At 46.7% G+C, this 27,470-nt stretch overlaps 2 protein-coding genes across 3 annotated transcripts in view; one reads left to right on the forward strand and one right to left on the reverse strand.

The window, feature by feature from the left end:
* Positions 1-552: 552 nt before the first annotated feature.
* Slc39a6 (solute carrier family 39 member 6) lies at positions 553-25,607 on the reverse strand. Its single transcript, XM_006980130.3, has 10 exons — positions 24,939-25,607; positions 22,482-23,303; positions 20,907-21,090; positions 19,131-19,300; positions 17,416-17,634; positions 11,035-11,140; positions 6,493-6,870; positions 4,967-5,047; positions 2,962-3,152; positions 553-1,750 (listed from the first exon to the last, which is right to left on the reverse strand). The coding sequence occupies exons 2-10, from the start codon at positions 23,292-23,294 to the stop codon at positions 1,598-1,600; spliced, it is 2,295 nt and encodes a 764-aa protein (XP_006980192.2). The 5' UTR covers positions 23,295-23,303; positions 24,939-25,607; the 3' UTR covers positions 553-1,597.
* Positions 25,551-27,470, forward strand: part of Elp2 (elongator acetyltransferase complex subunit 2) — a 37,245-nt gene continuing 35,325 nt past the window's right edge. The window contains exon 1 of one of the 2 annotated variants that reach the window (XM_042264224.2): positions 25,551-25,786. In XM_042264224.2, the coding sequence (XP_042120158.1) occupies positions 25,646-25,786 (141 nt within the window). In that variant the 5' untranslated portion in view covers positions 25,551-25,645. The remainder of the gene's footprint in view (positions 25,787-27,470) is intronic. The other variant, XM_076554836.1, reaches the window with a different exon arrangement.

Consider the following 27,470-nt stretch of genomic DNA (forward strand, 5'->3'; position numbering starts at 1 on the left):
AGCGTCAGGTCTCCTGTTCTACAACAAGCTGTATTATTCCCTTGAAACAAGTCTCTCTTACAGAACTTGTGTTTTGGCTCGACTAGTGGCCAGCAAACCCCAGTAATCTTGCTGTCTCTGGCCCGTCCACTGTTGGGGGTACACGAGATTACACTGCCATGCCTAGTTTTTTATATGGGTGCTGGGCCTGTGAACTCAGTTCCTCCTGCTGTGCAGTAAGGGCTCCCACCCACAGATCCATCTCTCTAGTCCTCAGACATCTCAACTTTTGAAGGAAATGAAGTAGAAGGGGTGGGTAGGAGAAGGGGAGAAGTTTTGTTTTGAGGCAGGGTCTTACTATGTAGTCCTGGCTAGCCTTGGATTCCCAGAGATCTCAGCCTCCCAAGTGCTGAGATTACTGGCCGGTGCCAGGATGGAAGTTTTTAATGGGTTTAGTTTTGACTTTGCAAGATGAACAAGTTCTGAAGACAGTATGAACAGACTCAGCACTCCTCAGCCGCATGCTTGACAGTGGGTAAGACGGTAAGGTGAAAGAGAACATGACGCCTGACATTGAGTTGACGCTTTATTTTCTTAAGAAACATCTAGACAGTGCTAAGACAGCCCCAACATATCTACAGTGCCATACATAAAAGGACGGTTGCTCACAATGACATTTTAAAACACTGAAAGAGAGCAAGTGCTTTCTGAATCCAAGAAGTCAAAATATATTCAGAATGGGTCTTAACGTCCTCATGTGGATCAAGGTCTTAATACTTGCCACTTGGGAACCTAGACAACCAGAACACCTGATCACGTGACTTTGAGTGTAACATCCCTTGATGAAAACCAAGTCTTCTGGTGACGTACATTAGTTACTCATCTGGCCTATTTCCATACACAGATTTAAAATCCTAGTTTCTGTCAACTGACACACGGCTTGGATTAACTAAATATATTTAGACTTCTGTATTACATGAACAAATACACAACCAAATTAAGTGTATCAAAAGTGCTCACTGTTTTTACAGGAACATTAACAATCTGACAGATGTTCACGAATGCACTCTACACTAAATATGTCCCTAACACATCTAGAAATCTTCCTCTCTACATTAAAACCAATTTTGTGATTTTTCTAAGCAATGGACACCTCCTCAGACCTTCAGTTCTCCTTTCCTCCTATTTCTTGGCTGCACTCAGTCCAAACTGCTGGCATCTGTGGCTCTGTGCCCACCCGTCCTCACCACTAGCAGGTCTGCAGGGGCCTAACTCCAGCAGGGAACTAATGTTAAAGGTGTACGAAAGAGTATTAAAGACACTTCCTCTAAAATATACAGAACATGTCATGCCAAAACATACAGTAAACTGGTAATACTGGTGGATCACACATAGAATTTACATTTCTAAACAGAATAACTTAAATATTAAAACGTACCTTTATGTTACCCAATGTAACTGACTTTATAAGCATAACAAATGGCAAAATTTGATACAAAAATCACAAAATCCACTAGTTTTAAATGCTGTGTATCACAGCATATGAACATATTTCTATCATCTACTCCAACTACAAACAGCAATGCTTCTTCAAGCTACTCTAGGGTTTAGAACCTAATTAGAAATTTATACGAAACACAATTTTATGTTCAAATATGGAAATGAGTAACATAATTCCGAAACCCAGGAGTATCCCAGCATTCTGCAGGAAGAAGTACCCCCAACGGCTGCATCCGTGGTCACTAGCATCATTGTGCAACATTTCAGGCACCTGAAAGAGGTAAAAGCAAAGCTCAGCTCCCGGAAGTACAGATGAATTCTAGAAGATTCTGTAGGGCAGTGTCGACTGGGCTGGATACAGTATGGGTCAGTTTCCCTGGAACTTGACTATTACATGCACCTGACTCTCTTGGGCACAGACCTGAGCATGTCCTAGCAGCCGACTAGGACAAGGACTATTGTGGTATTCTGAGCAGGAAAACATTCACCCCACTGTTAAATGAAAGGTGATGTTGACTTCCCTGCTTCAGGTACTAAGGTCATTTCTAGAATTGTTTGTTTTTCCCCAAGACAGGGTTTCTCTGTGTAGCCTTGGCTGTCCTGGAACTCATTCCATAGACCAGGCTGGCCTCGAACTTAGGAATCCACCTGCCTCTGCCTCCTAAATGCTGGATTAAAGGCGTGCACCACCACTGAACAGTTTAAGGTTCACTTCTAACGCAGAGAGGGGAACTCACACACTACATAAAACACAAGTTCATCAGGAAGATTTCTTCTAGGTGGACTTGGTGACAAAGGAATTTTAAGTGCAGCCTGTTGACGACATCGGCTTGGGCTGGGTTTACTTCGAGTTTACAGACAATTTGGGGCCTAATTCTACTCTACAAAGGTTAAGACAAGGGATGAGTTTTCACGTTTCCTGGAAAACCTTGAGTAGGAGAAAGGTGTGTAAGTGATCAACAATGAACTCAAAGGGCATTTACACTTTTTAAAAGATTTATTTATTATGTATGTAGTGTTCTGCCTATAGGCCAGAAGAGGGCACCAGATCTCATTACAGATGGTTGTGAGCCATCATGTGGTTGCTGGGAATTGAACTCAGGACCTCTGGAAGGGCAGTCAGTGCTCTTAACCTCTGAGCCATCCCTCCAGCCTGTATTTACACTCTTAACTGGTATCCTTTGGGGTCCAGAATCCCTTTTCATCACTAGAATCTAACACCATTTCTGCAATGAATTTTTTAAAAAAGATTTATTTTTATCCGCGTATATGTGGGTTTGTACTTGTACACTGCCTGCAGAGGTCAGAAGAAGGGGTCAGATCCCCCGGAACTGGAGCTACATGGGGCTGACTTGTAGGTTGTGGGTGCTGGGAACCAAACCCCAGTCCTCTGGAAGAACAGTATGTGCTCTTAGCAGCTGAGCTCTCTCTCCAGATCCTGCAATAATTCTTACCGAATACTTCCTGTTTTATCAGACTTACCATGTCGACCAGGGCGACATACATGAACAAGCCGGCAGTGAGTGCGAATATCCACATCGACACATTTTCTGCGTAATGCCCGATGAATATCCCTGTTGCCATTCCAAGGTAGGCCAGCATGGCCGACAGGGCATTATAGAGCACGGCTTGCTTGACGGTCATGCCGGCCTTTAGCAGAACAGCAAAGTCGCCTGCAACAGAAAGCAAAACCCAAGGCAAAGTCACTGAAGATCATTTTCACACACGTCTAAGAGATTTCTCAGATTTAAAAAAAAAAAAAAGTGATTTTTCCCCCCCAGGGGAATAAAAAGAAAGAAATATCCAGGGCTAGAGCAGTGTTAGTGACCGTAGTCACGCAAAAGTTTTATAAACTAAACAAATATTTTATCCAACTTTTTTGAAGGCTTCTTCCGTGTCAGTGATGATGCGCACACAAATCTGTTTTTTTTTTTTTTTTGGAGACAAGGTTTCTCTGTGTAGCTTTGGAGCCTGTCCTGGAACTTGCTCTGTAGACCAGGCTGGCCTCAAACTCACAGAGACACACCCCCCCCCCCCCCCAGTGCTGGGATTAAAGGGGCGTGCGCACCACCACTACCGACACCCGGCTTTACTGCTGTATTCCTGTCCTGTCTTTAAGGGGGCTGACACTGGAGGAGCAGGCAGGAGCAGCAGTTCAGTAATCCTGAGCTACAAAGTGAGCTTAAGGCTAGCCTGGGCTACATGAGAATCCAATCTCAAAAACACCAGAACAGACAACAACACAACTGTCGATAGAGAGGAGGGTGGTGTAGAACTCACACCATCAGCAACTGATAAAGGCAACACCCAAGAGCTCCTGAATCACGGAGATGGAGATGGTTAAGAAACCTCACAGGGCAGGAAGGATGAGAATGGGGAACAAAAAGGAGACACAGCCTTACTCAAGCATGTGCCAGGTAGACGGGAGGCCTTCTGAATGGCTGGATATGCCACGGAAGCAAGTGAAAACAGGGTCAGAGTGTTTGCGAATGAACATGTGCCCATGAGAGGAGACATTGGGACTTGAGCTGGAATCCAAACAACGGAGGGAGAGGTCTCAAACTGTAGTACAACTCTAAGTGCAATTCATTGACGCCTTTCCTTCAGCTCTAAGACATTATCTCCTCGTGTGTGTGTGTGTGTGTGTGTGTACGTACATGTACACTCTCCAGGTCAGATGAGAGGGTCAGCTTTCCTGCCTCGATCATTTCCCACTTTATTTACTCCTTCGAGGCAGTCTCTTACTGAACCTGGAGCTAGGCTGGCAGTCAGCAACCCCCCTGCCCCAGCCTCCTGTCTCCGTAACACTGGACTACAGGAACACACCCGGGGGCTGAACTCAGGTCCTCACGCTCGCATGGCAAGTGCTCTTGCCCACTGAATCATACACCCAGAGCCTATTTTTTTAGGTGGTATTCGGGACTAAATCTAGGGTGTCATGCATTCTAGGCAAGTGCTCTTGGACTACCACGGAGCTACCTACCATACAAAGACCCTCTTTCCTAACTTCCTGGCTTCATTTAAGAAGTGTTACTGTATATGCTGTAGTTCTCTTTTGGGGGGTGGTGGTGGGAGACAGGGTATCATGTAGCCCAGGCTGGCCTCAAACTATGTGGCTGAGGATGACCTTGAACTCCTGATCCTCCTGCCTTTACCTCCCAGGTGCTGGGCTGACAGTCATGCATACTCTACTGTAGGACCAGAGCCACTCATGTCCCCAGTGTGCCAGCGCAGAGAGACTTGGTCAAGAAAGACGACCACAGAGGAGGCCCAGCTACTGCCGGACAAACCCACACAGGCACTTGTAGGGTAGGAATTCTGGCTGGAAACAAATCTGTGCCCAGTGAGAAAGAAGGGCAGCTGGACGAGCAGGCAACGGGAGGGCCTCAGGTTATGAAGAAGCCTGCCAGAGCACTCCTTAGCCGACCACTCAGACCAGCAGCACAGTTCACTCTCACAGCCAAGGCAGCCCACGCGCTTCTCTTACCCAGTTCATGAGGCAGTTCATGACAGAACACAGCAACAGAGGTGCTTAGCCCACTGGACAGGCCCTCAGTGAAGGCAGCACCTGTAAATAGAGTCAAGAAAGGCTGGGCTGAAGTTTCTGAAATCTTTCAGTACACAAAAATAATGAACAATGACAGTTCAATTTTGACTGTGCATAAACGCCATCTTCCCAGCTCAACCTCTATATTCTTCCTAAAAAAAAAAAAGTTACAAGCTGGGCATGGTGACACATATCTTTAATTATAGTACTCAGAGGAAGAGGCAGGAGGATGTCTGTGAGTTCGAGGTCAGTCTGGTCTACTTAGGGACCTCCAAGTCATCCAGAGCTACACAGAAAGACCCTTATCAATATATAAATATGTATCGATTTTACTTGTGTGCGACTGCGGCACTTGTGAGGTCTGAGGACCACTTGTGGGAGCTGGGATTCTCCTTTCCTCACTGGAGTCGAGGGATGGAACTCAGGTAGCAGGTTTGGTGGCTAGTGCTTGAACCTCCTGTGTCATCTCAATGGCCTCTGTCTGCTTTCTAAGGTCTCAGAGCACAGCTCATTGGGAAGCACAGGCGTACGTGACGGGGAAGGGAAGGGTCACCCGCCTAGCAACGGGCGGCTATCTACAAACCGGAGAAGGGACTGCTATCATATCAAACACCGTCTGAGACTATTAACTAGGTCAGAGGAGCGCCCTCCGCAGTCAGAAGCACAGAAGCATCTCACTGGCCTCAGAGGAATTCATGTCATCAGACGTGTGCACACGCATCCTTTAACCACTCCACAAGGAGACTCAAGACAGCCCCTCCCATTTAAAAAGCTAATTCCCTCTGCTGACCTACGAGCTGTGCACAGCGACATTCCTGCTGGGTCAGCCCAAGCAGACAGTGGGAAGGAGAGCCCGGGCCTGACTCAAATGCAGTACTCCCTCTTCTAACAGCTTCTGCTGCCCAGTTCCTAGTGTTTTCACGTTTTGTGCCTGGAACTCTCAATTATGGCACAAGGACTTAACTTTGTCTTTTCTTTTGGCTAGAGATGAGTAACCGGGGTTACCAGGTCCATGTAAATTCCTTCATCACAGAAAAGATCCGACCTCAGAGGGGACATAGATATACACGGGACGCCTAATGTACCCTTCGTTCATGTTTCAACCATGATCTGAAGATCTCATGGATAAGAACAACTCTTTGTGTTTGTGATGCAAGGGCTGGAATCCAGGGTTCAGGCACACTATATAACTGCCCTGCCACTGAGCTAGACCCCAGCCTAAGAACAACTATCGGTAAGTACAATTTAGGCAATAGGTGAGGCACAGGTCCCAGATTTATTTGTAACCCACATTCACTAAGTACTTCATTGTCACAAAGTAGACAAATATTTCGATAATTTTGGAAGTCAACATCCTCACCTAACTAATCTATTATTATTATTATTTTTTTTGGTTAAACTTGAATGAACAAATTAATGTGCTATTTCCAGGCTAACCAGCAAGGACCAGCTAGGCAGCAGCATACCAATCGCAAGGCCGTCACTGAAATTGTGCAGCCCATCGCCCATGATCACCATCCAGGCCAATGTGGCAATGCCAGCATCCTTCAGCTCCTCTCGAGAGTAGCGCTGGCTGTGGCTGTGGGGGTGGTGGTTCTGGTGGTGGTGGTGGTGCAAAATATGATGGTAGTCGTGATGGTGGTGAATGAGGTCATCTGACTGGCCCAGTGTGTCATGGAAGTGTGAATGGCACTTGTTCTTGCAGCCCCTGGGCACGTATTCGTTGTAGACTTCCTGCGGGTGTGCATGGGCTATCATAACCTCTTCCTCTTCCAACATTGTTGGCTGCTGGGAGTCAAAAGGGGAGGGCTCTTGGGAGTCTGCCTGCAGATAGCTTTCAGGTCCTAGAGATAAACACAAAGAACACTGAGACCAAACGAAAGGCTTTGTGGATGTTCCGCTGATGACTGATCATCTCGGGGTCAGGGGCTCTCAGCCCTGCAGGGTAAGGCAGCACAGCACCGGTGATGAGGAATACCAATGGGCTCTAAGGAGTTCTTCAAAGGGAACTCTGTCGCGTTTTAAGACGGAGTTTCAAGTGCAGAGTCCTAGCACGTAAGAGGCCGAGGGAGGGTCCCTAGAGCTCAGAGCTTCAGGATAAGCTCAGGCAACACAGTGAGGGTGAGATCCTATCTCATAAAATAAAAGGAATTATCTTTAAGTATAATTTTTAATTACATTTATTTTAGCATGCACGGGGGTTGGCTCATGGCCATGGCATGCATGTAGAGGTCAAAAGACAACTATCTGGAGTCATCTTGCCTTACATCGAGTGGGCCACAGATTGACATACAGCACCCTCGTCAGCTAAGCCATCCACCTCACTGGCCCTATTTCCTCTTAGTTTCTCTCCTTTTTTTCCCCAGGTAGTTTAATGACAACCCCCCCCCCCCCCCAGACCAGGTTTCTCTGTGAAACAGATCTAGCTGTCCTAGAATTTGCTTTGCAGACCAGGCTTGCCTCAAACTCACAGAGATCCACCTGCCTCTGCCTCCAGAGTGCTGGGATTAAAGGCGTGAGCTATCACTTCCTGGCTTAATGACTTATTTTAAATTACAGGAAAATTTTCAAAATTGTAAATTCATGTTGATTTTAAAAATAAAAACATCTCTATCAAATTTCTCACAGCCCATCTGGAAGTCAGTCCATATGAGGTATCTCTGTTCTGCTCTTCCTTTGTGTCGGTGAGTCAGGACTTGTCAGAAACTCAAAGTGAGAGATGAGGGGTTCTCATCTGGACACCTAAGTTCCAGCTTCTAAAATTATCTGCAGTGCCTAGGTGGTTTCCTCTGGGCTGTGACAGTGACTTTGACAGTCCTCTGGGTCGAGAGAAAGGGATGTGTACGGTGAACACGACAGTCCTCTGGGTCAACACATTTTTCCATTCCAGTTTTTTTTTTTTTTTTTTTTTATAACGTACATTAGTGTTTTGCCATGGGTTTTGGGTTCCCTGGAATTGGAGTTACAGACAGTTGTGAGCTGCCACGTGGGTGCTGGAGGTTAAACCCACGTCCTCTGGAAGAACAGCTGGTGCTCTTAACCACTGAGCCATAGCTCTAGGCCCCCCACTCCCTACCATGAACAAATTTTTAAACTCCCTCTTGCAGCTCCCATGATTTTAAAGCTGGGAACACTAAAATCTTCAGTCCCAGCAAAGCCACGGGGCAGGCACAGCTCCTGGCGGAAGGAAGACCCCCTTCCCAGCTGTCTAGAGCAGAAGATTCATAGCGGGAATGGCCCAGGCTTGGGAAGAGAGGGGTCCAGTTCCACCAACAGCCAGGCTCAGAGCCTATTTTTTGACTTTGTTTTTTGAGACAAGGCTACCATATAGCCCTTGAATTGTTATGTAGCTGAGGATGACCTTGAACTCCTGATGCCTGTCATCACCTCTCAAGTGCTGGGATTATAGGCTTGCATAAAACCTGTTTGTTTGTTTGTTTTTTGAGACAGGGTTTCTCTGTGGGTAGTCCTGGCTGTCCTGGAACTTACTTTGTTGACCAGGCTGGCCTTCAATCACAGAGATCCACCTCCTGAGTGCTGGGATTCAAGGCATGCATTGCCACATGCTCAAAGCCTGGTTTTATGTGGTGCTGTGACTGGAACCCAGGGCTTCATGCATGCTAGGCAAGAACCACCAATAGAGCTACATCCTGAATAGAGCCCCTGAATAAAGGCTTCAAATATTAGTCTTCCATAACTGTCCTTCTGACTATCCCTTAACATATTCTACTTCCTTGTATGCGAAAAGATGAGTTTTTCTTCTCATTAAAAAAAAAAATCATATGCTGCTGGGCAGTGGTGATGCACACCTTTAATCCCAGCACTTGGTGGGTAGGCCGATTTCTGTGAGTTCAAGGCCAGCCTGGTCTACAGTGTTCCAGGACAGCCAGGACTGTTATACAGAGAAACCTTGTCTTAAAAAAACCAAAAACAACAACAAACAGAAGAAAGTATAGACCTATCATGACTTCCTTTTTTTTTTTTTTTTTTTTCTTTTTCCTGAGTTGAGGACAGAACCCAGGGCCTTGCACTTGTTAGGCAAGCGTTCTACCACTGAGCTAAATCCCCAATCCCATGACTTCCTTTTTATTAGGTGACAAAATTCAAGGAAAACAACAAGGAAACAACCTTAATCACTTTATCATCATTATCACCAAGAAACATTGACTGGCTGGGCTTGGGGGCTCTTGCCCACAGTCCACACTGATTATCTGCTTGGACAAAGAAAAGGGAATTGTAACAGTAAGGCTGCTCTTTGTCCTATAAACTGTATCAGTTTGGGGGAGCAGCCCTGACCTCCTTTCTGTCCTACCGTTACAAATGTCACTGAAGTCCACCCAGAACACTGCAGAAGGACCAGTTACGGGGAGAAGAACCAGCGTGCTGGAGAATGCAGTGAACCCGGAAGCTTACCCCCAGCAACAGTCTCTTCTCTCCTCTTAGTCAGGAGCTATCTGTTGAGCTATCCTGCCTTAAGGATTCTGGGTTGGTTGTTTTAGAGTTCTGATATGTAGCCCAGGCTGGCCTCACGCTCCTATTCCTCCTGTTTCAAGCTCCTCAATGCTGGGAATATAGGCCCAGTTGTTCCAGATGTTCTGGCAGGCCTTATGAGGATACAGGGAAACATTAGAAAACATCTGCCTTCTAGAAGTTAGTTGACTCTGTAATACAAGTATGCGTTTGTGAAAATCCCTAAAACTACACTTAAAACTTGACTCTAAATGAGTGGAAAGCAAAGACACACAAGTCTCTTTCATCAGCTAAGAGGAAGTTCATTTGTGGGTCTGTACTTCCCTTCTAAAAGGCTCATGCCCCATTAGGAATTCACTGGAACACAACGTGATGCTCAGAAGCACTCACCATGGTCTCAGATGACCTCATTTCAGTTCAGTTCTCCCTTCAGAAGGAAGCGAGAGGGGGCCAGCAATGAGTCACTGTGTTCACACCATGTTCCTGGATGCACAGCTGGGGGAACACTGAGGCTTGAAACCACGCCCCCCAAGACTGAGCGGTTAACAACTGATGGCCCCTCACAGTGGGAGGCATTGGAGGGTGGTGGTGGCCTCTTGCCCGAGATTCCAGCCAGCTGTATGTTACTCTGCCCTAATTGCATATAGCCTTACGATCTCTGGAAGGGGCAGAGTATATGGAGGGTGAAAAGCTAACTTGAGGGAGACTCCATCTAAGCAGCTATGGGAAACTGCCATCCATACTGGGTGAGATTTGTTGGGTGCTATGGCTGTTTTGGGGCCACCCATGTTCCTTTAAGCTCATAAAGCCAAATAAGCTCATGATTGCCCAAGTTAGGCTCTGGTGAAACCATACCTGGGTTTGTCATTGGCAGCATCTTGGGTGGGTGGAGAGCACAGGCTTTGTTTCTATTTCCCCAGGGAAAGCATTCATAAGCAGACATTCACACACGAACCCCCAGCAGTGATTACTCTGTGGCAGTTCCATGACTCATGAGAGGCATGAAGGAAGGCCTTCGACCCCCTGACCCACATTTGGACACAGCCCACACCTGCTCAAACGAACTCAGTTCTGTATCTCACAGCAAACAAACAGGATTTCTGTAAGTCTCACATCAACTGAGTTGTCCTCAGGAAATTATCCTGCTTAGAGCCCAGAAGAGCACTCCCGCCCTGTGCCACACCTGGGGTCTCTGCTGCATGTGCCTTCCCCTCCCTTCCCCTCCCCTCCTCACTTCCACAGGAAGTTTACAGTGCTCTCTACAGCACACCATGCTCATTTCCTGCACCAGCCACCCTGTGGATCCCAAGGATGCAGAAAATTGCCTGTGAGAGTCAGTCTCTTAGACATTTGAATCCTGCCTCTCAGGTGGCTCCCAGCATGCAGTGCAGACCCTCATCTGAGCATTCTTGAGATCATTTTTAAAAATCAGGAGCTACTTTAGGAAACAAACAAAAAGGTCACAGCCCCATTGCTTCCAAATGGTCCCAGCTGTCCTGTGTCCCAGTGCCACCCGGTCTGAGTCTTGGAAGACTTACGTTCACCTGCATCCACCTTCTCCTCATTTGTGGAAAGCTGGGATTCGTATTTGGACAGCTGCTTCTTAATCTCCACATCCTCATCATTTTCAGGTTTCTTTTGATTCTGAAACAACCAGGACGAGCAACATTTTGAAATCGTTGATTTGCTTATGCGGGCAGCTTTCAGTACAGCTCGAGCCGTAGCTCAGTGCTACGGCACTTGCCGAACAGAGGTGGGACCCCGGAACAACCCCAAGCAGCACAACCAATCAAAAGCCAGACAAGCAAAAGACACCGGGAAGGCAACAGGGCTGGCACACCTCAATGAAACACAAGCCATCTCAGGACAGGGCCCTGGATGTGTTTTTAGCACCTCGTGTGGACTTCTGGCTATAAGAGCTGTCAAAAAGGCACAGGATGCTGAGTCAAGAGAAAACCCACAGTTCATCTTCCTGTGTGGCCTGCACCAGCTACTGCAGCATGGGCTCATGCGGTCGGTCAGCTGGAGCACTTGAGGACCGATGATGCAGAATCCTGGGGTGATTCATCCACACGTTAAACCAACGAACTCTACCTGGTTAGCATTTAGAGCCGGTTACAGTCATTTCCTTCAGGCCTGGCTACCTCTGGGCCACTTCTTTGACACCGAAATCTACATTTTCCACATGTTTTTGTTATGAAGACTAAAGTACTTTTCCTTAGTAAAACATCATTAACATTAAAAAAAGATTTAGTTTTCATTTACGTATCTGTGTGCATGTGCGAAGAGGAGCCAGGTGAGGGGACTGAAGCTACAGGTGGCTGGGAGCTGCCTGATGTGGGTTCTGAGACCCAAATCCAGTCTTCTGCAAGAGCAACAAGTGCTTTGAACCACTGGGCCATCCTCTAGTCCTAGTGTTTCTTTTAAGTATTTACTACTTAGCCTTGAAATTATCAGTGGGCTTTAAAAACCCTTCATCCTTTCTTACACATTTTGTGTGGTCATGGGGACTGATCCCAGGTCCTCATGCATGCTAGGCAAGCCTTACCTGAGCTATTCCATCAGAATTTTTTTCTTTTTCTTTTTTTTTGGGATAGGTTTTCCGTCTGAGCTAAGGCTGGGCTTGGACGTATGGCACTCTGCCTAAACACCCTCTCTGAGTGCTGGGATTGGGTATGGGCCACAGGAGTTGGCTATTACTAGCTTTGTAACCACGCCTGTGCTAGGCTCCCTGTGAGAGTCTGTGCAATGTTTATGTTGCAGAGGTCTCATTAAAGAATCAAGCCTGTGCATTATCTATTTATGTGGAAGATAGTATTTTTAATTATAGAAACCGTTACACAAATAATATTTATTATTTGTATTACATTTAAATGAGTAAGAGATTCCTAGTCACTGTTCCCCAGAAGACAGGAGCTTTAAGACAGAAGAGGACTATGCAACTCTTTGCTTATAATCACTGATACATTTGATAAAACAAAACCATGGATGCCATCAGAGTGTCTAACAACAAGACCTTAAGAAGTTCCAGGATGGGCTCTTCAAAAACGCAGCAGTTTAACCAAAATGTAAGAGTGAGCAGGACTTTGGAGTGCAGGATGGGGAGGCAGTAGTCAAGGTAGTTTTTAAGCGTGAGGGAGGGGCCCCAAACAGCCAAGATCTTTCCCGGAACTAAAAGGAATTCATGACAGCCTGGGAGGACTCGCTAGGAGGTGGGTGGGTGAGAGTTCCAGCTGCAGCAACTGCAGGAGGCCGGGTTACGCAGAGCATGCTGGGAGTGGCCCCTGTCTACAGAGCAATGGGACTCTGAGCAGAGGTGTAGAGCACCGCCTGCTGTGTAAACAGGTGGGGGAAACTGTGTGGGCAGGCTGGGTAGAGGAGGACACAACTTAGGCCTGGACAGGAATGACAGACAGCAAAATGGTTGGGGGAAATAGAAAGACTGTGGACATATTGAATAAAGCTTGATCTGGACAGAGCCAGAGCCGGAGGGTTATCACAGTGATTCTCTGGCTCCCAGTGAGAGCGGAAGGATTTGTGAGGTCAAACTGCTGTAAAGGTCTAAGGCTACAGAGTGAGCGTGAGCAGAAAGTCTAACTGGAATGCAGATTTCCCACGGACACGGATGCCATGTGACTGACCACACCTGCCACACAGATGCTCTGGGGGCACAGTCTGGACTCCCTAGGGAAAACACCCTCTTGATTCCGACACTCGTCATACGGTGAAGAACTTTTTTTTTTTTTTTTTTTTGGTTTTTCGAGACAGGGTTTCTCTGTGTAGCTTTGCGCCTCTCCTGGGACTCACTTGGTAGCCCAGGCTGGCCTCGAACTCACAGAGATCCGCCTGGCTCTGCCTCCCGAGTTCCGGGGTTAAAGGCGTGCGCCACCACCGCCCGGCTCGGTGAAGAACTTTTTATTTTGTTTATCTTTATGATGGAAAAAAGAAATTAAGTAACACCAAGACCTGAATGATCTTTAAAAAATAAACCCGCCGGGCAGTGGTGGCGCACTCCTTTAATCCCAGCATTTAGGAGGCAGAGCCAGGAGGGGCTCTGTGAGTTCGAGGCCAGCCTGGTCTACAGAGCAAGATCCAGGACAGGCAACAAACAACATAGAGAAACACTGTCTTGAAAAAAACAAAAACAAAAACAAAAACAAAAACCAAAAACCAAACCAAACCAAACCCCAAACAAACCCAACGTTTTCTATGATGGGAGAAGAACAGGTAATGTGTGCAAACCAGGTGAAGCCTATCTGGAGGACCTTCTGCTGCTTCAGAAGCATTCGTCATCATCTACTCCGTGCCAGACTCAAAGTGGGCAGAGAGACGTGCACAGGACACAGGCGTCCTGGATCTTCATGACTACGTTCTACTAGATGTCTTAAAATAGAGATAACCCAGCTTCCCTGTGGTGAGCCTGAGCGGCAGCGAGATCACACTGCTGCTGCCCTTAGAGATAGATACTGGTACAACACACGGTTCACAGCTCACTAGTGACCTGTCAGAGCTGGGAAATAAACCGCTCTATCTGACGTAGTAGTCCATCCTTTAGAATCTTGTTATAGAGCGCCAGGATAAAGGGCAGTTAGGTATAAAATTGAGGTAAAAATTGAACACTAGGGCTGACGAGCTAGCAGTGGATAAAGACACCTGCTGTCAGGCTTGAGCTCTATCCACGGGACCCATATGGTGTAAGGCAGGTTGTCCTCCTGTCTACACGCGTTTCACGGCATGCACATACATGCCCTTCCTCACATAAATGTAATTAAAAAATTGAAACTAATTAAAATAAAGGTATTAAATAAATTAGGGTACTTGAAAAAGAATAGACAGCCAGGAGTGGAGGTGCACACCTTTAATCCCAGCACTCGGGAGACAGAAGCAGGCAGATCTCTGTAAGTTCAAGGACAGCCTGGTCTACAGAGGAAATAGATAGCCAAGGGCTACACAGAGAAATCCTGTCTCAAAATATATAAATAAATAAATGAAACAAAATAATAAAAAAAAAAACAGTAAAAATTAACTAAAACCTCACAAGCCAAATCCCAAGTATCCCCTAAGTGAAAAATGAACAAATTTTAAATTATTTTTACTTTTACGATTTCTAATTATGTGTATGTGTGTATCTGTGTATGGGTATGTGCACGTGAGTGCAGGTGCCTGCAGAGGCCAGAAGAGGGCGTCAGATTCTCTGGAGCTGGAGTTATAGGCAGCTGGAAGCTGCCTTACATAGATTATTGAAAACAAACTTGGATCCTCCCTGAGACAGTATATACTCTTAATGTGCTCTCTAGCTCCATGATCATACTTTTAAAGCTAAGAATTCCAAAGGATATAAAGAAATAGGACATATCTTTCAAGCAGTCTAAGTGTAGCAATGGAAACAGCCTTCGGACATGACTTCGGACATTAAAATGAAGTGGCTGAGCGGGAGCCTTGGCTTGGTGGTTAAAAGCATTTGTTACCCTTTTAGAGAACCTGAGTTCAACTCCCAATACCCACATGGTGCTCACAACCACCTGTAACTCCAGTCCCAGGGAATCTGATGCCTTCTTCTGATTTCCACAGGCACCAAGAACACATATGGTACACATACATACATGCAGGCAAAATATTCACACATACAAAATAATAAATAATAAAATCTTTTAAGATTTCAAAAAAGAAAAGAATGAAGAAGCTATTCTTTCCTTTGTGTTGTCTTTTGAGACAAGGTCTCATATAACCCAGGCTGGCTTCAAACTTGGTATGTAGATGAGGATGACCCTGAGATCTTAATCCTCTCGCCTCCACCTTCCAGGTGCTGGGTTACAGGCATGTGACACCATGTCCAGCTCACGAGGAAGTTATTTTTATTAAACTGTTCCTTCAAAACTTGGGTCCACTGAACAGAAGGTTCATATTTGTAATAGATGATTTTCTTTGTTGTTGTTCATTTTTGTTTTTTGAGACAGAGTTTCTTTGTGTAACAGCACTGGCTGTCCTTGAACTAGCTCTGTAGACCAGGCTGGCTTTGAACTCACAGAGATCTGCCTGCCTGACTCCCGAGTGCCGGGATTAAAGGCACGTGCCGCTGCCACCACCACCTAAAAACTCTATTTTTGAAACACGTGTGTCACTATATGGTCCAGATGGTCATGAAATTCATTTATGTAGTTCAGGCTGGCATTAAACTCTGGCTACTCCTTCCGCCAGCTCCTGAGCATGGGGGTTACAGGTGTGTGTCCCCCTGGCCCGCTTACCACAGCAAAGTTTGGAGTGTAAAATCCCTAAGGGTAAACACTCACAGGACGGAGGCGGCAGCACAGTTCACACAGCGTTCATTTCCCACAGGGAGCCTGATGCTCACTCAGGGCCAGCCACGCTTCATTTTCACTTTTCTATGCCAGCTCTGCTGGTTGGATAATTGCACAACGTAATTACATGTTGCTCAAACTCCGAAATGACAGTGGGAAGAGTTACTTCTGCGAACACAGAAGCTGAATACATTTAAGATTCAAAGGCAGGTTCTGACATAAAAAAAAAAAAAAGGCTAATTTATGTAAGGTGTCCATGGTTTAAAATGCAATATTTTAAAAATCTAACATCTAGGCCGGGCGGTGGTGGCGCACGCCTTTAATCCCAGCACTCGGGAGGCAGAGGCAGGCGGATCTCTGTGAGTTCGAGGCCAGCCTGGGCTACCAAGTGAGTTCCAGGAAAGGCGCAAAGCTACACAGAGAAACCCTGTCTCGAAAAACCAAAAAAAAAAAAAAAAAAAAAAAAAAAATCTAACATCTATGTTCAGGATCGCTCTACAAGTATATAACCTCTTGTTCAATTTTAGAGAAACCAAAGCTGGAAATTGTAGATGAGCTATAGCATAGGTATAAATAAAGACATTGGACTCACCACGATCCACCCTTAAAAAGAAAAAAAAAAACGTCCTGAATCAACTGATGAGCACTTGTCCTGTTTTTAATCTAAAAAAAATTTTTGAGACAGGTTTCAGTAGCCTATCTGGTCTCCACCTCATATGCAGCTGAGGCAGGCTCTGGAGTGCTGAGACTAGTGAACGCATTTGAAGAGTTCTGCCTGAGCTGTCTGATCACACCAGATTAGAGGCAGACCACCTTATGACTGAAGGTATGATCAGAAACAAGGAGCCTCTACTTGGCTTCAGAATGTTTTATGGTCCAATTTGCAAAGGAAACATTTGTAAGTGATGGATCTTTTGAAACACAACAGAACCACAGCTACAGTGCAATTAACTTAAAACCAGTGACTATTTAATCTCAGCACCAATACATACTGATGATATGTGGTCTTAGGGAACACTGTGGTCTCTAATACCAGGCCTCTGCTTTGGGTTCAGTCACATACATACACAGACCTTTAGCTTTCTCTTTGTATTCCCAAGAGATACAAGGAATAAAGAAGATTGGAAACTCTGGGTTGGGGCTAGGAGACCGCTCAGTTGGTCAACTGATTGTTGTGCAACCACGAGGACCTGAGTGTAGATATCCAGAACCCGAAAACTACGTGTGATGATGTGTGCCTGTGATCCTAGTGCTGGGGAGATAGAGACATGAGGATCCCCAGGGCTTCCTAGACAAGTTGGCAAGCCCCAGGATCGGCAGAGACTTGTCCCAAATAATAAGGCGGAGAGTGACTGAGGAAGACTGATGTTAACCTCTGTCTCTAGTCTAACACACGTGCACAGAAGGCGGGCGGGCAGTGGGCGGGCAGGCCAGCTGCTCCTCCAGGGTTATCGAGACACAGACTTCTACATGAATACCTCTGGGGCAAAAAGCACCCTAAAGGTATTGAATGCCTCTCACAAAGATTACAGATTCTGGGCAGGCTATCCTAAGGACAGCAGAGCGCCACTCTAAGCAAGTGTCTGGTGCACATACGGTCCTCGGTGACTGGAGCCTTACCTTTTTTTTCTTATCTTTAAATTGCTTGATCAACGTGAGCACGTGCTCCACAAGAAACATGAAATAAAGGCCTCCCAGTGCTGTCAGACCCTTCCACGTGGAATCAAAATAGGTGCTTTCTTCTAGGTTCTGAGCTGACAGGTGACTGAACAGTGGGCCTCTTTTCATTTCCATCGCTGGTTCTTCATGGCTATGACTGTGGTGGTGACTGGCATGAGACTAAAAGTGAAATAATACACAGTTTTTAAGTCATCATCTCACGTCAGAAAAACTGCCAAATACGAAGTCATTCAGAATTAAGAAATTAATGGAATACTTTAGAGTTGAGGGGACATTAAAAAAAAAAAAAGAGGTTAATGGGCAGCTAGCTACCTAGAGCTTTGTGAATGCTACTTGCTGGGCACCTAACAGAGTGGGTCTATTTGGTGTAAAGGCAGATACACCCCACAGTGACCATCATAACTTAGAAGTAATTCTCAATGTCTGACCTGTTACCATGGCCACAATTTAACACAGACTTCCTATCACACAGTGTCTACTACTTACAGGTACCACTTAGAGGCTCCTACCAGGCTCATCAGATCAGCCTTGTAGGAAGACTAGTCAGTGCATAGGGATGGGCCCTGCAGGTGTCTGAGGACCTGGGCAGAGTGTAGCAGTACTAGCTGATGCTGGTTCTGACAGGAAACCAACCGGGTGTGCAGCATCCTAGCGAAGGCCATTGGTCCCCTCTATGCACAGACCACTTCCCGCAGTCGGTGTGCTGAGACACCTGACAGCTGGTCGTCAGAGAGACAGCCCCTCAGAGTAGTTTTCCTTTTGAGTCCAATATGAGATGGCCAGTGTTCCAGGAAGGAGTGACTCCCTTTCCACCAGACTGAAAACCTCGTGTACGTCAACCTTGCTTCTTTCAGTGCTGTGTATTGAAGCCAGGGCTTTATTTGTTTCAGGCAAGTGCTTTACCATCAAGCCACACCCTCAACTCTAAGAAAAATGAAAACAGTGACCTCCAAATATTTCCTGCTTGTGATTATCCCAAATACTTAATAAAAAGGCCCGTATATTGAAAAATTCATGCCAGGTAGTGGTGGCTCATGCCCTTAATCCCAGCACTCAGGAGGCAGAGGCAGGAGGATCTCTGAGTTTGAGGCCAGCTTGGTCTACAGATAAAGTTCCAGGACAGCCAGGGCTACACACAGAGAAACCCTGTGTGGGAAAAAAACAGCCAACCAACCAACCAACCAAACAAACAAAAAACAAAAAAAGAAAAATTCACTGAGGTCATGAAGCATGAATCTCTAAACATACAAATTTAGCCCTGAAGGAACCTCTAAGCCTCGCGGCCACGCGAACAGGCACACACTTCAAGTCTGCGGCAACAACAGGAAGGAAGCCAGCGGCTCCCACCGCGGCAGCTGTCACAGTGCTTCAGATCGGAGCAGGATTTCTCCCCTTTAATTAGTGAGTTCAAAAACCTTAGTCGGATTCGGTAGAGTCTCTAACAGACAGAAACAGAACAACGAAACGAACGTCCCACTGTCATGTACTGAACCTTGTGTAAGTTACCAAATGTACTTTAAAAATCAACTTTTCCAAACAAACATTCTAGCCTCTGAGAAATACCAACCCCAAGAGTCCGAGTGCAACCTCAAGGCTTGTGCTTTCAGTGTGTAAGGATAAAACACAGCGGGGGATGGACGCATGGCGGAACTTACATGTGGGAGAAGATGTAGCAGAGCATCTCCACTCAGAGTCCCGACGGCTAGCGCCACGAGGAAGCTCAGCAGGAACTTGAAAAACACCCGGTTCATGAGTGGCACCAAGATGACCCCCAGCAGGGACAGGAAGCTGATGATGGAAATGGCTATGAAGCCTCCAAGCCAGGCTGTCAAACCAAACGGAGCAGAGGGAAGTCATGTCATCTGCCAACTGAGAGGTTTCCGAGCGGGGCGTTAAACAGCAGGTAAGCACAAAGCCGCTGCCTTCAGGGCACCCTCCACAACCCTGCTGCGTTCAGGGCACCCTCCGCAAACCTGCTGCATTCAGGGCACCCTACAGCAATCCTGCTGCATTCAGGGCACCCTCAGCAACCCTGCTGCATTCAGGGCACCCTCACAGTAATCCTGCTGCATTCAGGGCACCCTCAGCAATCCTGCTGCATTCAGGGCACCCTACAGTAATCCTGCTGCATTCAGGGTACCCTCAGCAATCCTGCTGCATTCAGGGTACCCTACAGTAATCCTGCTGCATTCAGGGCACCCTACAGTAATCCTGCTGCATTCAGGGCACCCTCACAGTAATCCTGCTGCATTCAGGGTACCCTCACAGTAATCCTGCTGCATTCAGGGCGCCCTCACAGTAATTCTGCTGCATTCAGGGTACCCTACAGTAATCCTGCTGCATTCAGGGTACCCTCAGCAATCCTGCCGCATTCAGGGTACCCTCAGCAATCCTGCCGCATTCAGGGTACCCTCAGCAATCCTGCTACATTCAGGGCACCCTACAGTAATCCTGCTGCATTCAGGGCACCCTATAGTAATCCTGCTGCATTCAAGGTAACCTCACAGTAATCCTGCTGCAGGTCCAGATGGAGAACCTCATACACAAATAAAAAGACTTCAAGATTAGGAAGGTAAACCTAGTGGAAAAAAAAACTGTTTCGAGACAGGATCTCACTATGTGGCCCTGGCTAGCCTGGAACCCATATAGACCCACCCGCTTCTGCTTCCAGAGTGCTAGGATTCAAAGTGTATGCTACCATGCTTGGTTTTAGTGGAAAAATCTTTAAATGGGGATTATAGTAAGAGAAAAAGTTACAAGGATGAACTCTACCTTACTTGGGATCCAAGTGGGGCTTTCATTCCTAGAACAGCTGAACTATGAAACTAGAGAGGGAGGCAAACTAGGAACTCATTAACTTCCTCAGTTATCAAAGCACATATTTCTTCCTCATTATAGTATCTTCCTCCCCGTTCTCTTATCCCGTCCTTACTTTGAGACACTCTCTATATAGACCATGGTGGCTTTGAACTCACAATCCCCCTTCCTCAGCTTCCTCAATGCTAGGATTACAGCTGCTAGCATACAAGGCTTTATTTGCTTAAAAACATATTTATTTTATGAATGTGTGTATGCTTGAATGTATGTCTGTACATCACATGCATGCAGGAGCCCTTAGAGGTCTGAAGAGGGCATTGGATCCCCTGGAACTGGAGTCACAGATGGCTGTGAGCCACCGGCTGGGCTCTAGGAACTGAACCAGGGCCTCTGCAAGAGCAGTCAGTGCTCTTAACCACTGAGCCACCCCTACCCCCATGCCTTTTTAAAGGAGGCAAATGCACTTTCAAAATTTATATTCAGAACATTCAGGGCACAGAACAACTAGTATGTTGTATCTAGAGCCTCAATGAAAAATAATCTCAAATATAAAGGCAAGTACAGCATAAGTATATCTACTAAAAACCATTCTTACGTAACAATGGCAGATTTACCTATTTGTAAAGAATAGGTCTTCTGAGGGATTTCCGCCTTCTTCTCACTTGCTGTATGAATCAGACAAGACCGAGCATCAATTTGATTGATGATGGCTGGGCAGAGATAGTTGAACTCCGTTGCATTCAGCAGGACCTGGATGCTCATGCCATGGGACGTCAGCAGCTTTGTTGCATTGAAACACTGAAGGACACAAGGCAGTAACAATCACAGAAAGAAGTTCCCACTAGGAGACTCCAAAATGTAGTCTGACTCATCACCCTTAAGCTCTACTGAAGCTACTTTGTTGACAAAATTAATGCGAGTTAAAGTCGGCTTTGCCTTCAGCACTTTGGAATCTGCCTCTAGTAGCCTGAAGAAGATACTATGTCACAGTGATGGTATGTCATTCTCCTCTGACCACATCACAAGTCACCAAGGGAGAAAGCCTCCCGTGGAAGAGCTTGGGGATAAGTGGAGATTCACAAGCCTGTTAACTCATTGTTTAAAGCTATTAAGGAAACGAGCTTTAATTTCGAAATGGGATTCATTAGAGATTGAGAAATAGGTTTGGGGACTAATGCCCTCCGACTTGGCCCAAACAAGCCCAAGACATGTTGCTCTTCCTGCTGTGATGCTACTTGCAAAAACTCAGCTCAGCTTTGTCTATGTGCCTGGCAACACGATTCTCTGCAATGAGGGATTTTTAAATTATACAGATGACTCCTGCAGAGGGCAATGCTGGTTAATAAAACAAACCTGTCCCAGCAGGCAGGTGTGTTCAACAGTTTAATTGGATGGCAAGCTTAGTTTGAAGAGAAACTGCTCTATGCAATTTAACACCCTCCCTCCAAAAGCTCATCTGGTTATAGTATCTGTTTCTTATCTTCTACAAAGATATTTCAGACTCTCCCAATTCTTAACCAACACTACTCAGAACAACTTCAGTGTTGCCGTGGCTGTGGCCATTCCTATGATTACTCCAAACTTCATAGTCATATCCTGACCTGAATGAAGTACCTACAGTTCATCATTAAAGACTAACAACTAATGCTTTTTTTTTTTTTTGCTTGATATTCATTAGCCAAATAAGTTAAGTAGCGCTGGAAAGTTTATTTTAGAAAAGCCACATGATCTGGGAATTTTACTACCCCGGCATTCTTGGTCCAACTTGCTCTACCTTCAATTACTCCACAAGCCACTGTTGGATCTTTCTGCCAAGGAGAGACACACGGGTGCTCTTGCGTTTTCAGCACCTTAACCTTGCTTTTCCCTAAAACACGGATTCTAAGTCCCACTCCTTCGGCTCCCCCATTGTCTATATATTAACATTATTTATCCTTAACCTTTCTCCACAATTAACCTTGGCATCATTTTATAGTTATAATAAACTGTATCAGAAAAACTCAGCAGGCAGGACTATTCTCCTGGACAGCTAGTCCTCAAGGATGTTTATGCCAGTCTGCACACTGTGAGCCAAAGCCTTGCTGAGAAGGAAGAAAAGTCCCTTTTGTAACAACTGTTTTACTTTATTTCACATCCATCCCTGGAGGGGACAAACAGGTGCATTAAATACTGCACAGCATTTATCTTACCTCCTGAATATTGTCATTCGTGTTTCGGGAATACATAAAGCTCTTTCTGGGTTCACTCACAGACTCGTTGGTTTTTCTACTGGCTAGCCGGCTCAGTCGACCCACTCGGCTCTTCTCTGTGATGCTGGGTGGGGTAGACGGGTTTACATCTTTGGGGCGTTTCCCAGATTTCGGAGGCTCTATGGTCTCTAGAAACTGAGTTCCTTCAGAGACAGTGTTGTACACAGCTGAGGTCGCCTCACTCGCGATCACATTCTCCTTGACGTTCCTTCTACCATTCCCGTGCTCTGGTGGGCGAGAGCCTTTCCCTTGGCTGGCTCTAGGACTTTTACCTGAACTATCAGAGTCATGATCTGGGCAGAAGGCTTTCCGATTGTTTTTACCAGCAGCATGACTGCGGTGGGAATGGCGCTCGTGGTCAGAGTGATGTTCATGGTCAGAGTGGTGTTCATGGTCTGAGTGATGATCATGGTCAGGGTGATGATCATGGTCAGCGTGATGATCATGGTCAGAGTGATGATCATGGTCATGGTGTATGTGGATTCTTTTAATCTTATCTATGCCTATGTTCTGAAGCAATTTTCTGAACCCTTCCACTGACAAGGAATCATTCTCTCCATATCGATAGAAAAGCTGTTGCAGATGATGTCGCTGCATGGTAACCGCCAAGTCCATATTAATGCCAGATTCCCAATTTGAATTAATTTTCTCAGTGGTCTGAGAGAAGGCAGCTGTTGCTTGTAGTTCATGAAGGGGATTGGTGACCCAAAGGGCAAAGGTCAGGATCATGATTACAAATAAATTTCTGGCCATTGCACCTTCCTAGAAAAGATAAGGGGGGGGGATTCTTTACCACACTTTTAAAACAATTTAAGAAACTTCATGCTGAAGACTGATGCCTAATTTACACTGTTACCATTCACACAGCGCTGTTTGTTCTGAGCAGGGTAGTATGAGGTACTGTGGAGACACAGAGAACTAGGAGCCTGGGGTCTCCCCCTGCATGCTACAACACCTGAAGCAAATGCAGCACAGTCATGAACAAAGAGACAATAATCAGTCCTGCAGAAGCAACAGCTGGAGGAAAAGATCTATGTGCTCACAGACACCGTCAGCTTCTCACGGAGCTGAGAACTACAGCTCAAAACCAAACCTCAGCACATCTATCATTACCACCATTTCATAAACAGTTAAAGAAAACAGTCAGAAAAAGAAGAAACAACAGTTGCAACTGACACTTGGAATTTTTAAAAAAATGGTTTCATTTTCCTTGGACACACATCCATGTCCTTTATTCCCCACATAATTTTACCAAGTTTTTGTTGTTGCGTGAATCAAGTTATTTTCTATCCATCTTCAGATGGGAGCACACACAAGAGAGCTCCTCACCTCCACTCAGCAATGAATCAGACCCGATTTCCCATCAGTGCAGCGGGATTTCCCAAGTCTTCTGAATGACTGCATAATAACAGTTCTTTGAGTAAAGTCAATTAAGCTTCACGAAAACACACTACATTGTTCTTCACTTGCTACACATTAGCTAGAGAACGTTTTATCACATGTCTGGAACTCAAGGCCTATGCCGAGTCCCTCACTCCTTTTCAAATGCAGCTTGAAAAGCAGAATTCATTTAAGCAGAAGCAGTATAGTATAGTTAGATTTTTGGATGGACGTTAAACCATGTCTCTAGCAAAAAACACTGAGGGATGTTCAACCATACAGAAGCAACAGACTCCCACTTTGCAGGCAGTTCCCTGGCAGGTTCTCACGTTCATGACCTCATCTGAAAAGCCGGTCATATCTATTTGCAAGGACGGCTTACACAGTGGAAGTGCTTGTTAAACTCCCCTGTTGCCCAAGTGCTGATTATCATACTAGGCACCCAGGTAAATGGAGGCACACACAACCAGCTAGGACCAGATTCCTGCAAACAATCTTCGGGACCTCACATTCTGAGAATTCACGTGATAGGCACAAAAGACTCAAGAAGGAATCATTTCCAAGGGGAGAGGCGAGTCACTAGATGGGTGGGGCAGATCTGGCCTTGAGCCAGAGGAAGATGCTGAGGGGTTCCCGGACCTCCTTATAGGCCAAGTCTGCGTGTGTGGAAAACACAAGCAAGCCACAAGAAGAGGCCTTGAAAAAAGGGGCAGTGGAGAAAACGGAAAAGCGCACAAAGCTTGCTTGTGAGGGCTCCTGTAATGAAACACATTAGTAGCTTCCTTGAATGTGGGTGAAAAGTTAAATCATCACAGAAAGTCCCTAGTTTTGGGTTCCCAAGCCCACATGGGGACTCCAGGTTGGGAGGGGAAGCTATCCAGGGCGAGCAGGGGCTCCAGGCGGGGCCCTCGCAACATCCCTTCTCCGTTGCCCTGCTTGGCCCCTGCACCCCTTCTCTGCGGATCCGGGCCTGCGGGGCTCCTTCCTGCCGCCCCGGGGCAGTCGTGCAGAACTCACCTCTCCCGAAGTCCCGCCGCCGGGTCCCGCGCGCAGGTTCCCCGAGGGCGGTCCGAGGGGGCTGGGAACGAGGCCGGCTCCGGTCTCCGAGGAACCTTTACAGGGCGCGGGGCATCGGCGGAATCATGAGCCAGTCCACCCCTCGGTCCCAGGTTGCCGCGCCTCCTCCAAGCAGGACAATCGGTAATTACCGCCGCCTCCCGCTGCTACCAGCGTGGCGCACGCGCAGTGCAGCTCCGGAGCCCGGTCTGCAAAGACCGATCCGCTTTTCCGCGTGTTCTCAGACGCCACGGGCTCGCCGCGATGGAGGGGCGGGCGAGGGTCCTTCCCTCGCGCCCTCCCGCTCCACCGCCAGGACCGCGACCCAGCCGGGGCCGCTGTGGACAGCCGAGCCGGATGGAACCGCCCCTGACCGCCAGCTCCTTCGAGAGCGACCCGCGCCCAGCGGTCGGGCCTGGCTCGCGTGCCGTGCGGAGCAGCGGCTGGAGAGATGCGCGAGGCAGGCAGAGGCTACGGGGTAAGAACCACGCCAGCGGACGGGGGCGTGGCCGGGAGGCGTGGCCTGTGGGGCTGGGCCGTCTTAGCCCCGCCCCGGCTCCTCGGAAATACGGACCGGCTGGGGTCTGCGGGAAGAAGCGGCGGCTAGCTAGAGTAGTTCCGCTCTGGGGCGGAAGTGGCGGGAGTGGCTCGGCCGCTGATCTGCCAAGATGATGGTGGTACCTGTGCTGCAGGTGTCTCATGTCTTTTGCTGCCCGAACCAGGTTCGAGGAGCTTTGAGTTGGAATTCCGGGCTTGGAGGACAACTGGCCTTCGGCACGTCCTGCTCCGTGGTTCTCTATGACCCTAAGGTACGGGGATTAGGCGCGCGCGTGCGTTACGGGCCCAGGCTTGCAGGCCTCGTGCGCGGTCCAGAACACTCAAAGGGTCTCGGAGAGCCAGCCTCCCGAGGGGCCTGGACTCTGCCCTCTCCTGCATCGCGCTGCCTCAACCTAGGGTGACCGTGGCTTGTGATCCCCGAACTGAAATCCTAAGGATGACATCATCCCCAGACCCCTTAAAAGAATTGAAATTTAGGCGTGGCATCTGAATCCTTTGTTTCCCCCCGCAGTGTAGTTAACGAAATTGAATTTCGCAAAGAAATGTTACCGTTATTTTAGATACATGAATGCAGCTTTTAAAGAACTGGGAAACATAGAGGATGGGAGTCCTGAACCCTGGTTATAAGGCAGGACTTAACCCATTTCTTGAACATCAGCCAGCTGATTATTTTTGGCAGTTTTCCTATTCAGCTTCGCAAGTGAGTAATTAATGCATACTACCGGAGATATGAATCCTCCCTATTCTATATGAATCTACCATTTAGGGATGGTACAGTTAGTGTTGCATGGGTCCTGTGTCAGAGTTGAAACGTTGAAAACTAAAATGCAGTGCAGATATTTGTTTGTGTTTCTTACAGTGCTGCATTGTTAAAATTTGATTTGAAATCCAATTTCCCTTAACTTTTTCTATATAAAATGATATAAAGTTCATATGAAAAAATTATTTCCTCCCAACCTATAGCATGCTCCTACTTCTGGTCTTTATTTCTTATCAATTGCCATATGTATTCTTGATTGACAAGAAGAAGCATATCAAACCAAAGGTGAACTTTACATTGACCATCAGCCAATGGCTAACTAAGCCAGTAGAAGCCCATCTTTGGGCAGAAGCCAGTGGATATGTCCCCATACCTTCCATCACTGTTTTGTTGGTGGTGGTGGTTGTTTGTTTCACTTTGTAGGCCAGGCTTCCTTGCCTCTGAACCCACTGGAATTGAGGTTGCCGTCAAGCTTACCATCCTCTTGTCTTAGCCTCCCAGACTAAGGACCTGAGCCACCATGTCCACCTCTGTCACAGTTTTTAATGATAACCTGAGAGTCATGTTAGAGGATTTTTAACATGTCATACATTAAACCCTCAAAATATTTTGCCAAGTATTTTCTGGTTGGGTATATAATTAAAGGAACACTTGAAATGTAGGGCTGGAGAGATGGGTTCTGGTGGGTAAAGTGCTTGCTAAGCAGACATGAGGACCTAAATTCAGATTTCCCAGCACCCATGCAAAAGCCAGGCATGTCTGTGTGCATCTGACTCCAGAGTTCACTGGCTACCCAGCCTAGCCAAAACACTAATCTCAGGTTCAGAAAGGAAGGTGGAGAACTGATTGAGAAAGACATTCTGATATCAGCCTATGACCTTCATACACACACATATACACACACACACACACTATGACCTTCACACACACACACACACACACACCACACCACACCATACCACACCGCATACACATCACACACACACACACACCACACACATCTCACACACACACCACACACATATCACATACACACCACACACACACACACCACACACACATCTCACACACACATCTCACACACACACCACACACACACACATCACACACACACACACACACACACACACACACACACACACACGAAATGCTACAGTTCAGGTTTGAGAATGATG

Source organism: Peromyscus maniculatus, chromosome 19 (assembly GCF_049852395.1).
Source record: "Peromyscus maniculatus bairdii isolate BWxNUB_F1_BW_parent chromosome 19, HU_Pman_BW_mat_3.1, whole genome shotgun sequence".
NCBI lineage: Eukaryota > Metazoa > Chordata > Mammalia > Rodentia > Cricetidae > Peromyscus > Peromyscus maniculatus.